Source organism: Haliotis cracherodii, unplaced genomic scaffold (assembly GCF_022045235.1).
Source record: "Haliotis cracherodii isolate W230 unplaced genomic scaffold, xgHalCrac1.p SCAF_35, whole genome shotgun sequence".
Classification (NCBI taxonomy): domain Eukaryota; kingdom Metazoa; phylum Mollusca; class Gastropoda; order Lepetellida; family Haliotidae; genus Haliotis; species Haliotis cracherodii.
Genome location: NW_027266292.1, coordinates 393,238 through 407,584, shown reverse-complemented (window position 1 = coordinate 407,584; position 14,347 = coordinate 393,238). Strand labels below are relative to the sequence as shown.

Genomic DNA, 14,347 nt, shown 5'->3' with positions numbered 1-14,347 from the left:
CATGTTATTACAAAGGGTTTATAAACGTCTCGTGTTTACTTCTATCTTGACTCATTGTCTATTGGGATCATGCGACGACATTTTATGTTTGTTTGTTGTTTGTTTGTTTTGTTTGTTTGTTGTTTAACGCCGCACTCGGCAATATCAAAGCTATATGACGACGGTCTGTGATACAATGACATGCGTCTTCACGGGTGGACATGTTTTTATGTCACACAAACAGACCTACCGGAAATATCCTAAACGCCTGATGCCTTGTTGAAAATATGATCAATCTTTCAGAATATCATTGTTGCACAGCGAATATAAAAGTTACCGATGTACCAAAAAGCATATGTGCAAAAACCCTTATCACATAAGATCAAACCTTTGACGTCACAATATATTATTTTATATAATGGCAAGTGAGTGAGTGAGTATGGGTTTACGCCGCTTTTAGCAATATTCCAGCAACATCACGGCATTTTAAGCAATTTTATCCAAAATTGTATTGCTTTTATGTAACTAAATATAAACATAGGTTATATCCCAATATCTTGTTTGTCATGATTGTCTTTCATAACATCTAAGGGGCGGTCGGGTAGCCTAGTGGTTAAAGCGTTCGCTCGTACGCTGAAGACCCGGGTTCGATTCCCGACATTGGTACAATGTGTGAAGCCCATTTCTGGTGTCCCCCGACGTGGAATATTGCTAAAAGCGGCATAAGACCACACTCACTCATAACATCTGACATACAGGGCTCGATTAAGCTATGTAAAGCATGCACCAGTGCAACATGTTATTCAAAAGTACAACCAAATATTTATGTCAACATGCATCTGGTGCAAGTTAAATCCAGTTCCTTAAATCAAGCCCTGGACATTGATGAAGCAACAACATTACAGGTGCGAGAAACTTGGATGTTCTGCTGCCAGCGCCTACTGCCAGTGTCACATAAATTAATCACAAAATCTTGAGTGAGTGAGTGAGGGTTTACGCCGCTTTTAGCAATATTCCAGCAATATCACGGCGGGGGGCACCAGAAATGGGCTTCACACATTGTACCCATGTCGGGAATCGAACCCGGGTCTTCAGCGTGACGAGCGAACGCTTTAACCACTAGGCTACCCGACCGCCCCTTGTAGATATGACAATCCCAATATAATATTTTATATAATGGCAAGTAATGTGCAGACGACATGACGTATATTTTAAGATTTATGGATCTAAACTTACTTATTTAACTTAATTTTGTGTGTCTCACCTCCAAAGTTTTCCCAGAGTAGTGCGGGCGGGCGAAAATAGATTCCGTTTTGCAGAATACCCCAAATATTGGACTATTTGAACAAATGATTAAAACTACTCACATGTGTCACGCAAATTCCATAATTATTTCATATTATTAGCATTGATTAAACTGGAAAAGAAACATGAATAAGAATGTCTTGAATCTAAGACAGTAGTTGGAAGCACGTACTGGTGATTATTTTTAATTGTGGTAACTCCCCGGTAAGATTTGGCTACCCTATCGATTTCTTACATATTTATATGAAGTATGAAATGACAAAATATACGTACGGATAGATGGAATCACAGTAAACGTTACTAAATTGGCTCACTTCAAATGAACCAGGGCCCCGTTCCACAAAGCGATCTTAGCGCTATGATTGTCGTAAGTCAGTGGTAAAGAATTGGAGTTACGATCGACTAAGCGCTAAGATCGCTTGTGGAACGGGGCCCTGGTATATACATGTATAGGTTGATGAAGGGAAGCTTGAACAGGCTGTGTTGGTTGGAGTCAAGCTTTTAGTTGGACACAGTCACTTTAACCATTGACACTTAATACTCTATATATAGGGTCCATGCTATAACTCTCTTATGGTTGAGAAAATCACCAAAGTTAGTCCTCAGGAGGTTTTCAAAAGTGGTAGTACCTTATGTCTACTTGAGCGACCAATTCACGGTTGCACCACCCCCAAACTTGCAAATAACAGAGGCCCGTCTGTGTGATTGCAATTGTCACGGGTTTTCATGCCATGTGCTTTCTAAAACATCAACACAGCTCCCCGATTTATGTATGAACTCGGTTGAGAAACACAGAAATAAAAATAGCAAAGATCGAGTTGCTTCCATTCCAAGTTTCAACAGTTCACTTTAAAAGCGTCATTATACGACCGTGGTTTTCAAATCATTGTGAAACTCGACCCCGTTTCCACGAAGCGGAATGCAAATACTGATGGACGGCGGATATTTCAGGATATTCTTATTTCGGCGGGAGGGAAATTTGCAGGCGGCAGGAAATATGTAATTTCGCCCTAATATATGGGGTACTTCATATGGAATCTCATGGGAATTCAAAATATGTGACATTGATTTTGACCGAAAGATTACCGTATTTCCTCTATTAGACGGCGGATCAATTGTTCAGTGCAAAAAATAGAAGCCGGGCCTCTAATAGACGCCGGGTCGATCAATTCGATTCGGGACATTCGTGGTCATAGTGAAATGGGGGTATTAATAGAAGCCGGGCCTCCAATAGACGCCGGGTCAAAGGCTTGTCCGAAATAAATAGAAGCCCGAGCGTCTAATAGAGGAAATACGGTATTCAGATTTTGTGACCTCGTATGAGAGTGAGTGAGTATGGTTTTACGCCGCTTTTAGCAATATTCCAGCAAAATCACGGCGGGGGACACCAGAAATGGGCTTCACACATTGTACCCATGTCGGGAATCGAACCCGGGTCTTCGGCGTGACGAGCGAACGCTTTAACCACTAGGCTACCCGACCGCCCCGACCTCGTATGTGTTTAAGGAGTAGCGTCATAGCAAGGAAACAAGCTGATGATTACTTGTAGCATCCTGTGTGAGTGAGTGATTGTTATTTATGATGACGTCAGAAATATTCTAGCTTCATCACCTCAGCATGTATTTAGTCTGGACCAGGCAAACCAGTGGTTGACAGCATGAGCACGATCCACAATGGGGTCACAAACCGTCAATACTCATTTCGTCTGAGCGGTTAAGGGGTAACTTCGTGGTTAAAGCGTTCGCTCGTCACGGCGATCATTCGGGTTCGTTTTCCGATATGAGTACAATGTGTGAAGCCAATTTCTGGTGTCACGCGTTGTCATGTTGCTGGAATAGAGCTAAAGGTGGCGTAAAACTACATTCACTCACCCAAATCTCTCACTCACTCGAGAAGCGGGTGATCAGTCCAAGTCTAAGTTTCCATCCCGACGTGTCAGCCCGAAGTGATGCTTTTACCACTTTGGTGAAACCTTCGATCGGGGCATGGTGCAGTCACATCTAGAAACACAATCGGTGCGAACCGGGATTCGAAGCCTGTCACGGAATATTTTCTTCCTGGAAGGTGTTCGGGTTGATTGCTTTTCTCTATCGAGAAGCCCGAGCAATAGGTAGGACGCCATGATGCATACCTAAGACAGGTTTACGACAGGTCAGACCCTGTCTTAATTTTTGTCTTAAACTTAAGATAGCTTAGCGCTAAGACAGCTTCCAGAATAGACTTAGCTAAGACGTTTTTCGCTACGACATATTTACGCCAATCTTAGCGCTAAGACAGCTTCGTGAATAGGCCGCCTGGTGTGCCCAATGGACGTAACTCTGCACAGCGAATTGCGGTACCTTATAGACGAGTGGGCCACCCATACGCTCATCCCACTCCCCTCCCCTCACGTGATGAACCAACGCTTTGACACACAACTCCACCAAATAAATATTGTGTATGCTAATATCAAAGTCAGGGGTCTAAAGCATGAAGTAATACTATAACTTAACGGATAAAATAACGGCATTAATCACGAAAACCTAATCTAATGGGGGTAAACATTGACTTTTTAAGGATTTTGAAACAACAACAACAAAACCGATGGGATGTGTTTCACATTTTCGCTGTATACCGTGCATGGTGATTAATACCCGTTTTTGTTTTAAACTTGGCACGTTAATCTTTCGCGAAATGAGATCGAGACACATTCCATTCCTGTTATTGATGTCGTGTCTTGTGTTCCCAGCTTTTGCAATTTCGTCCAAAACGGCTGACGTTTTTTTTTTTTTTTTTTTTTTCAAAAGTTGGCAATGTGGATTCAACCATTTGTTTTGCTGATCACACTTTTTTTTGTTAATCATTCTTGAGAGAGATGAATGGCGAAAACAAAATCGGTAATTGAAAACCTTGTTACCAGTTATTTTTTTTACTTTTCTTCATTTCAAACTGTGAAGAGGATCATAATTTAATTTAATAATCTGCAAAACGACAACCTGTGCATTATCACCTCGCTCAACAAAGCGATCGTATCGTTACCTATGCCGTTAGTATATAAGGGACTATAAGATTAACTTTAAGCCGTAAGATCGTTGAGAGTGTGAGTGAGTTTGGATAAATGATGCATGAAAACATAGTTCAATTAAGTCATTGTTTTGGCTTAACGCCACTCATCAGTATTTCAGCTTTACGAGGGAGGCCTAATAACAGTCTGGAACATACAAACCAGTGACTGATATTATGAGCAACGTTCCGTGTCAGAGTGTGAAAACAAACACTTAACCGACTCTTCAAACAAACATTGGTTGCTGGGGACCTCAATCTAATTCAAACCAGATCTTAGTTTTCGCAATGGTGTCGGGGTAGCCTGAGCTACGATCTGCTTTTAATGACAAGGGACCCGTTCCACAAAGGGATCTCAGCCCTACTATCGTGAACCTATATTAAAGTATGGGAGTTCGATCATCAATTCGCTTTGTGGAAGGGGTCCCAGAACTAGCAATGGAGGTGGGGTTCAGTAATATCACAGCCTGTCAGGGTGAAGTAGGAAGAAAGTGGTATAGTCTTGGACATATACCACTCTGGTGAAACCCACAGTCATGGAATGGTGCTGACAAACCTAGGGCAATGGTGTGGGACACTGGATTTGAATCCATGACTATCAGATCCTGGCACTGCCAAGCCACCAACAGGACATAAGCCTTTCACACCAGTGTTGGGGCTGTGGGGTAGTCCAGTGGTTAAGGCATTCGCTTGTGGACACACGTGGCGTTGCTGATGAATAGTTGCATACTCGTACATGCAAGGGGTCGGCATATGGTTCTTGGTAGGAAGTGACAACTTTGAGACGATGACTTGCGGTATATACCGTTATGTACATTCAAAAGACACCATGTGCCAGGTCAGCACATAGTGGTAGTGGTTGTGGTCTAGGTGCCCCTGAGCACCCAGTCTAACCCTAGCTAGGCTAAGTATAAGACCTTTCTCTGCTCTCTCCTTTTTATCTCTGGACCAAGGCTTATATAGCCAGTCACCTGATATTTAGTAAGTCATAAATAAATGCAATCAGTAATTCATCTCAGAAATATTTGCACATCTTGTTCATGATGGCAGACAGTCAGTGTGGGTTAACAATTAGGATGAGCATTTTATAAATAACGGCAATTAAGTGTTTCAAGGCATATAGATGGCATGGCTCCAGGGTAATTAGCCTTTGGAATTAAATGTTCATTCAGACAATGGTTGTCGTAAATAGGTTGCTATGACACTACCTTGGTGTGTAAAGGTCAAGGACACATAACCACATGGCTCTATCCACATATTGTTCAGTATCCTGCAACATATTTTCAGTTAACAGATATTTTCTCATGCAGTATCATTTATGGTGTCCGAAATTTTGTCTTAAACTATTAAATGTTTGAGAATACGTTTCTTTCAGATTAATTGCATCATAATTTTTGGTGCATGAAAGTGTGTAACAGTTTGGCATGGTTGGTGAAAATAAACAAAAACAGTTGATGAATTCAGCATTTATTTACAAAAAAATAGGCAGTCTGATAAAAGATTCAGATAGGACTAGTTGATATGATTTCCATTTTACAAGTTTATTTTTGTGCCACATAATGTACATGAAAGTTGATTGTGAATACTGCACATAGAAATCACCCAGCAGAGCAGCCTCAAAGTAATCTAGTCCTGAATCTGAACCAAACAAACCAGTGGTCGATATTATGACAACATCCACATCATCCAGTCTGACTACCAGATCCAATACAGTCAACTCTTACAAGTTTTGTTTTGTTTGTTATTTTACGCCGCACGCGATATTCCAGCTTAATGACGGCAGTCTGTAAATAATTGAGTCTGGACCAGACAATCCAGTGAGTGATATCATGAGCTTCGATCCATGCAATTGGGTTGAATGACATGCTTCAACCAATTCAGCGAGCCTGACCACCAGATCCCTTAAGTCGCCTCTTACGACAAGCATAGTCGCCTTTTACTGCAAGCATAGGTTGCTGAAGACCCATTCTACCCCGAATATTTACGGGTCTCTTACAAGTAAAGCTTGAGACAAACAAACATGACAAAAAGGCAGGGTATTTTTTACAATGATAAAAGCATATTTACATTCATAACACTACTTGACCAGACAGAGTAAAGGCTGGTTTAGAGAGGCGCAACCTCCTTACATTGCATCATGGGTACATTATTAATATTTTCCACAAACGTTTAAGGTTGAAAACTCAACAGCATGCTGTTCTGAACAGTTCAGTCTCTTGTTTGAACAATGTGACGTAAACAAGTTTGATTAAAGATTGAACACATTAAGTGACAACTGGGCCACCCGTGCCCCCAGGTATTGGTGGAGACTGATTCATACTGAACAATATCCCCTCATACAATACATATTCATACTTTTCTTGAAACTCCAAATATGGCAGGTATCTTATGATCCATACCTTCATTCTGGCAGGATATCCAAGGCTCATAGTTCTTAATAACAAATATATCTAGTTTTGCAGCTGAAGCTGAAAAAATATCTATCTTGATACAAAATCACATCCTTTCCCATCCCCCAGTCCAATATCTGGCCAATCACTATAAAACACATAGAAACTGACAAATCCTTTCAAAACACTTGAAGACTAGCAAATCCTTATGAGACAAGTATAAACTGGCCAATCCTTTCAAAACACACGTGAAGACTGGCCAATCCTTTCAAAACACGTTAAGACTGGCCAATCCTTTTAAGACACGTACAAACTGGCCAATCCTTTCAAAACACACATGAAGACTGGCCGATCCTTATAAGACACATGTGCATTGTGGCCAATCCTAATAAGACACATGTGCAATCTGGCCAATCCTTATAAGACACATGTGCAATCTTGCCAATCCTTATAAGACATGTGAAGACTGGCCAATCCTTTAGAGGCACATGTGCAATCTGGCCAATCCTTTTGAGACACATGTGCAATCTGGCCAATCCTAATAAGACACATGTGAAGACGCAACACTTAAAAGCGATCTGCGGCGCCTTAGACGACTTGGCCACCCGTGCCCCAATTGGCATAGAACCTGACTCCAGTCTCTATATGGGGGATGTATATGCCAAAGCAAACTCAACTAATAACTTCTTTCCCCACTCACACACAGCAGCCTAGTGGTCAAAGAGCTGACTCAGCACATTTGAAGAACTGGGGTCAGTTCCCTGCATGGTCACAGTGTGTAAAGTCAGTGCCTGGTGAAGCCTTGGTGAGACTGGAATATTGCTTCATAGCACTGTGGAGCCATTTAAGGAACTTGATGTAACCTGCACCAGTGCATGTTGACATGAAAACCGAGTTGCACAAAACACAACCAGGTTGCACCCTGGTCCCATAAATTTATCAAAGTTGCACAACAAAGATGCATTAACAGGTCCAACAAATAAAATCTCAGTCCTCCGATGACTGTGCCATGATTATATATTAATTAGTGACATACTCCTGTAAGTCGTAACAGGAACATGTGCACATAATCTTGAAGTACCCACAGTTTGATGACACCAAGCCCCACAAAGCATGACAAGTTACACGTAACACAGGGATTAGTGATGTAGTATGGTACACAAGTATATTTTTATATGCACTTTGTGCATTTAGACATAAAAAAAATATCAGGAAGCACTGGTGCATGTTTTATATACTTAGCCCTGAACCACAAAAAAATGAAAAACTTCAGAAAAATACAAAACATACTTCACTATGCGGGCAATATTTAAAATACATAAACATATCAACAGTAATCAAGGTAACAAATATGGATACTCAGCTAATCAGGTCTGGTTGGTCCTGAGTAGGACCCACCTACCCACAGGACTAGCCGGATCCATGGTTTGTCATGTGATATATTGTTTAATGACAAAAAATCACTATAGCTCTAATTTTCACTAATTTTCGCATTTCTTTCTGATGATGCACACATTCCTTTTGACTTGTATGTGTTTGATTAAAGATAAAGCTTCAGTCAACTTCAGTGCACGCATGATCTGATTTTTTAATACAAGTATCGAAATAGTTTTGCCAGGGCTGCAATGAAACAATTCCTATTTGAACATTTTGTATCCAACTCTTGAGACCTTCCAGGATAGTAAATTTAGACTCGTCTCAGCCCTAAATTGAATTCAAGCATATCAGAGGTTTAAATCTTATACTGATCTCAAAAAGAAAAACAAATTTACAAATTAAATGTTTTGCATCCAATGAATGAGTATTCCAACCACATGACTGTATATGAAATGATTTTATTTTGTATCGCATGTATGTTTGAATTCAATTCTGCCATCTTGAATTTTCAGTATCACTTCTTTCTAAAAACAAAATCTTGTATGCTTTGAGTGCAGAGCTGCCAAATCTACCAGTGTCCGGTATAACCTTTACCCACCAGCAGTATATCGAGACATAGCATAACAACATGTGACAATAGTCTCTGCCTAAAGTAACATGTAACGATACACAATTCTCAGTTACAGAGATGCTTTACGTATGACTTTCAGAAAGCACAGCCCAAAACTTGTTCAATGGATACATTTTATTTATAAAAAGTAAACTGGGATTTTCTTAGATAAAGGAACAGGACCCACTTGCACAAAGCGATCTTAGCGCTACAACTATTGTAAGCCTATGTTAAAGTATGGGAGTTACGAACATCTTAGCGCTAAGATCACTTTATGCAAGTGGGCCCTGGCGTATTTGTCCGAAAACTTCAGGAATTCATTTTGATTTATCCAACATCAATCTCTTGACGTGCTCCCTCCCGCTAACACTATTTGTGGCCCACCAGGAGAGCAGGCATCTTATGGGTGCTAGGATACAATAGTGCTGTGCTGTCACTATGACGTTTGACGTCAACTTACTTCAGCGAAGATCGCCATGTGTGTGGACTGTACAAAAAATATCTTATTTTTCTCTGGTTAGTTTGAAATGTAATAAAAAAATAATTTCAAAACCTTTCAGCATACATGTCTACTTTCAATTCATCAGACATTATGTCTAAAAACTGCGCTTATTACAAAAACAGATATAAGTTGGACAATGAATCCAAATGAGGGGCGGTTGGGTAGCCTAGTGGTTAAAGCGTATGCTCGTCATGCCGAAGACCCGGGTTCGATTCCCGACATGCACACAATGTGTGAAGCCCATTTCTGGTGTCACCCGCCGTGATATTGCTGGAATATTGCTAAAAGCGGCGTAAAACCTTACTCACTCACTCCAAACATTTCATGTCATTTTAAAATACGAGAAGTAGAATTGTGAATTTTTTTTCACCCACACGGTCCCTTATCTCATGGTTGGTCACATTTATCAACATCCAAGCCCTTCGGCTGCATTAAAGGCAAATTTATTTGGGCATTGGTACTTTACTTATAGTCCTGCGTGTCTGATATTTTTTACTGCCAGAAGGTTGAATCTCACGAGCATAAGACTGGGGTGGAGATAGTAACAAGATCCTGTACATCCTGGTTGGTATCAATGCTGTGAAATGTCCAGCATGAACAACTTGGGAAGCTTCCATCAACACAAACTCAACATGCATATCATAAATTCAACAATGTCTGTACAATTTGCAAATAAAATTACTTCATTGTATTCTAAATGTTCACAAAGTCCATGACTTCCAATCATCCACATGTCTAAAGTCTCAATCATAAATAGTGACACAAAAGTTAAAAAGATAATTTGGCATGAAGTTCATACTGGATCAGTATTTGATGAAAGATGCAGATGTCTCAAACTCATAAAAATCAGATCTCAGTACTCAGTAGATCTACCGTGAAACAAAGATCTGAGGACTTCCCATTGTGGGTCAGGTCAGAACGACCTTTCATCTGACCAATCAGAATGTCGCTTACCAGATCGGGAAAGTGACATTCAGAATGTTTTCTAATCATGCAACCTAAAAAAAATTAACAAGGGGTATTCCAAACGACAATTCAGGCTGTACAACTGATTCTGTCAAAGACATCTATTTTTTGCTTCAATGGCATAAACATCTGAAAAAGAAGAGACTTAGTTCTTGCCCATCGATTAGACACTCCAGAATGGCCTTTTGTTCAGTTTTAAAATATTGATTTGAGATCCTTGTCAAAATATATTTCAAAGCGTAGTCTGGAATGGAAGTCGTCAGTTTGTAACTTATGCCATGAAGCTCAAGAAAGCAGCTTTCTGATTGGCTAATATGTGACCTGTAATGGGATGTCCTCAGATGTTTATGCAGGAGTAGCAAGATCTGATTTTAACGAGATTGCAGATGCCTGGAATTCATCAGGAAATACCCTTCATCCATTTGCAATAACTTAACAAAAACAAATGAGAAACAACTGACTTGATCTCGAACTGGATTTCTCAAACACAACTTCTGACACAATAATCAATTTGGGAACTCATGGTAACACAAGTTCAAAGGTCAGTAAGTCAACAGTTCTAGGTGTTTTTTATTCATGCTTGAAATAATTTCTCAGTGTGATGTCACACCTCAGTTTATGCACAATTCAATTCTCAAACAATAACAATAGAGCTCTACACTGCCACACAGAAAGAACTGGCTCCGGCAATGTTTTTCTTTGAGGCAAATTGAAGAAAAAGCTTGTGTGTCACCCTCAACCTTGCAATTTTCAGGCGATGTTCATTTTCCTAAAATCATCCAATCAGTGTGACAGGATCAAACAACATCATCTTCCCGAGGCAAGAGAGTTAAGTGACTTTAAAAGTCCAGTTTCCACCCTTGCCGAACAAGGCTGGAATTCCTGGGCTCGATCGTAGCGCCACCAGTGGCTATTACGAGTTATGTCCTTTCTATGCCTCTCCTATTGACCAATCAGATTCAACCTCTCGTATCACTTGCATTTTCTTCAAACAAAACTGTGGCACAAAGTCAAGACGATCTGATTGATAATCAAGATCTATATTGTGATAAAACAGGTCTTACATCGCGAAGTGCATCAAATCACGTGAGTACCTTGAATAAAAGCATGAAAAGATTTAGAAAATATCTGTTCACAACGAGTTAGCGGTGCACATGCTTTGCAAATCCTGCAGTCGACCGAAATCTGCATGACACTTTACGAACCGGATTTCGATTTCGGTGCGCGATTTTGATTGGACTATGCTAGACTCGTTAGTCCAGCCAAAATGTAACTCCATAATACCAGCCTAGTTCGGCTTGGGTGGAAACTGGACGTTTATAGTCAGTTAACTCTCTTGCCTCGAGAAGATGAAACAACATATTCTTCAGCTGTTAATCACATTGTTGACTTACTCAGACCTATCATGCTTGTTGACACATGTTCATGTTTGACACCCAACACACCCGGAACCTTCAACAATGAGTCAGTATATATTCTACAGGGAAGATATTAACATGAATGGTCACAACATTATTAATACTGCACCATTTTCAAACCCAAAAGCATTCAATGTCGCTGCACAATTATAACCCTGATCACCAGATCAAAACACAAACTGCTGTACAGAACGCATCTCGAGTTGCCCGACAGGTGTGAGTAGGTTTGCATGTATCCTACCGGGTACCCATTTGCTGGTGTGTTATCCACCACATGTACATCTTTTCATCTCAGGTTTACACACCTAAGGCACCACGATTCACTGTGCAGAGTTGTGTACCTTGGGCACGCCAGAAACCTATGATTGTGGGTTCGAATCCCGGTTCGCCCCAATTATGTTTCTAGGTTTGTCAGCACCATACAAGTGCTCGTGGGTTTCACCGAAGTGGTAAACGTCCGAGACCTGCATCACTTTGGGATTTCCTCCCACATTAAGCTGACATGCCGCGATATAACTGGAATACTGTTAAAAGCGGCGTTAAACCCAACTCACTCACTCATTACACACCTAATAGGTTCTACTGGCTGTCCTGTTTGATGCTGTCAGGGTCAAGACTAGGGGCAGATCTAAGCAATGGAGTGTCAGCGTCATCAACAACAGGTACAACGCTAGATGTTGGCTTCTTCCCAGCTCTCTGCTGCTCCGTGGTGGATTCTTGGTTACAAACAGCAACTTTAGGGTTTGTGTGATCGGGAGCCGGCCCATGCAGGCTGACAGAGCCTTGTGACGCGGACGATCCAGAGCTGAAGCCTGTAGGTGGCAGATCGGGGATGGAGGAAGACGATGGTTGAACTGGTTGAAATGATTGACCAGCGCCATCCATGGGGGATTCTACAGGGTTGTCATAGGAACTATTCTTAAATGGTTGGGCTGTGAAAAAAGATTAGAAACATAGCATTGAAAGTAAGAACTTTAATTAACTTTTATTAAATGTTGATATATTTGATATAAAGATATCATTTTCATCATTCAAAAATTTTCATCATTCTTTAGTCACATGTGTTACTTGCAGGGTGCAATTGATTTTACACGCCAAATGGGCTTGAACATGAACATTCATTTCTCAAAATCCTGTACACCCTGTTACTGACAGACACATGTAACTGATTTGAATTTTTTTTAACATAAATTGTATACATATATACTGATCCTATCTCACACTATGCATTTCATCCTTCTTCTTTTGATCCTGGTGTGGAAACGTCCTAAAACAAAGTTTCCAGCTTCAAAAAACATTTCACCTGAACACATCCCAGCATCAAAATCTAAACAAAGGCTCATGTGCCACTGCAATCCTGTGTGACCTGACCCCAAGCCACCTGATCGAGAAGTCTCTTAGGTACGGGAGGCAAGCCTCAGTGGAGGCAACTGCTCGAGTTTTGTGTGGATCATCTTCCCGAGGCAAGCGTGTCCACAAGTCTGTGGCAAAATGTTGTTTCAACCCTTGCCACATTAAGGCCACTTTTCTTGGCTCGACCCTGGCGCCACCTCACGCAGATCAAGAGTTGTGCCCTATGTCATGAAAATGTGATATCCAATCAGATCACTGTTCTTATGTTGTATAGCTTCACAAAGATGGCGACGACCTAGTCGATCAGATAACGGACATTCATCCCTGACACAAAGACATAGGCAATCATTTGGTGGTGACGAAAAAGATATATTTGTGTCAACAAAGACAGGCAGCTTTAATCACTTTCATACGAAGGTGTACAGTCGTGAATGTTCGATTTTGTGAAAGGTTCTCTGATTGAACTATTCATATATGCGATAGTCCAATCATATTAGCACAGGAAAGTGGGCGTGATGTGGCAAGGGTGGAAAAATACTTTGATAAAAGGGCTAGTGGATGCTCTTACCTCGGGAAGATGCATGTGGATTGGAGTCCCGTTGTCGCCGTAGTGGATATCTTACAAGAATGTTGCAGAGTTAGTGAGGCTTTTAGGTAAATGCATAAAGCTCAAACAGGACACAACGCAAGGTCTTCATGGGCCTCTGGATTTAAGATTGAGATGAGTGAAGGGATGGTGAATCGGTGATCTTTTTGTCCTGGAAGCTGTTTTTTGGCAAGGAAGTCCCAGCTAAGGCCGAGAAAGACTTTCCCATGACGCTGCCTCTCAAATGGGCTCTGTCGACATCGAGAGCGTGAATCTTGCTAATATGAGCCGCCTTGCCACAGGAAACACCGTCTTGAGCATGACATTTTCAAAATCTTAATCATCCTTCTGAGGAACGCATGAGGTGGTGTCATCTCTACTTAGGAGGTCGTCTGGGTTGGCAACTTGTCTCTAGTTTGAACTGCACGTCGATCTGTGGCGGGTAAATATGTATTAACCTGGCCACCATCAGTCGAACATGTACTGGGTGTGGATGCAGAATTGGGAGAAAAATCCTCCATCGGAAAACTATCTGAGACAATGTCCTCCTCAATGGATGGCGACATGGTGGTCAATAATTTGGCACATGTGACCACGGAAACAGATTATCTGACAGCTACTTGAGTGACTCATTTAAGTTTCTTGGTAGTTGAGGTCCGTGTTCCGGTCCTAAGTTACTGATTTCCACCGCCAGGCAAGAAGAAACGGGGTAACATCTTCTTCTGACAGATCTTTGCATTGCGACAATGACAGCAGTTGGAGTGAGGATCAACTGATAAAAAAATGCAATCGCATTTTTTTTATAATGGGCATTACTCC

The 14,347-nt window shown here is 41.1% G+C and overlaps 1 protein-coding gene across 3 annotated transcripts in view; it reads right to left on the bottom strand.

Annotated features, from left to right (window-relative positions):
• Positions 1-5,786: 5,786 nt before the first annotated feature.
• LOC139477713 (uncharacterized) overlaps positions 5,787-14,347 on the bottom strand; it is a 35,088-nt gene continuing 26,527 nt past the window's right edge. For all 3 annotated transcript variants that reach the window (XM_071260107.1, XM_071260109.1, XM_071260108.1), the window contains exon 12: positions 5,787-12,521. In XM_071260107.1, coding sequence (XP_071116208.1) covers positions 12,169-12,521 — 353 coding nt within the window. In that variant the 3' untranslated portion in view covers positions 5,787-12,168. The remainder of the gene's footprint in view (positions 12,522-14,347) is intronic.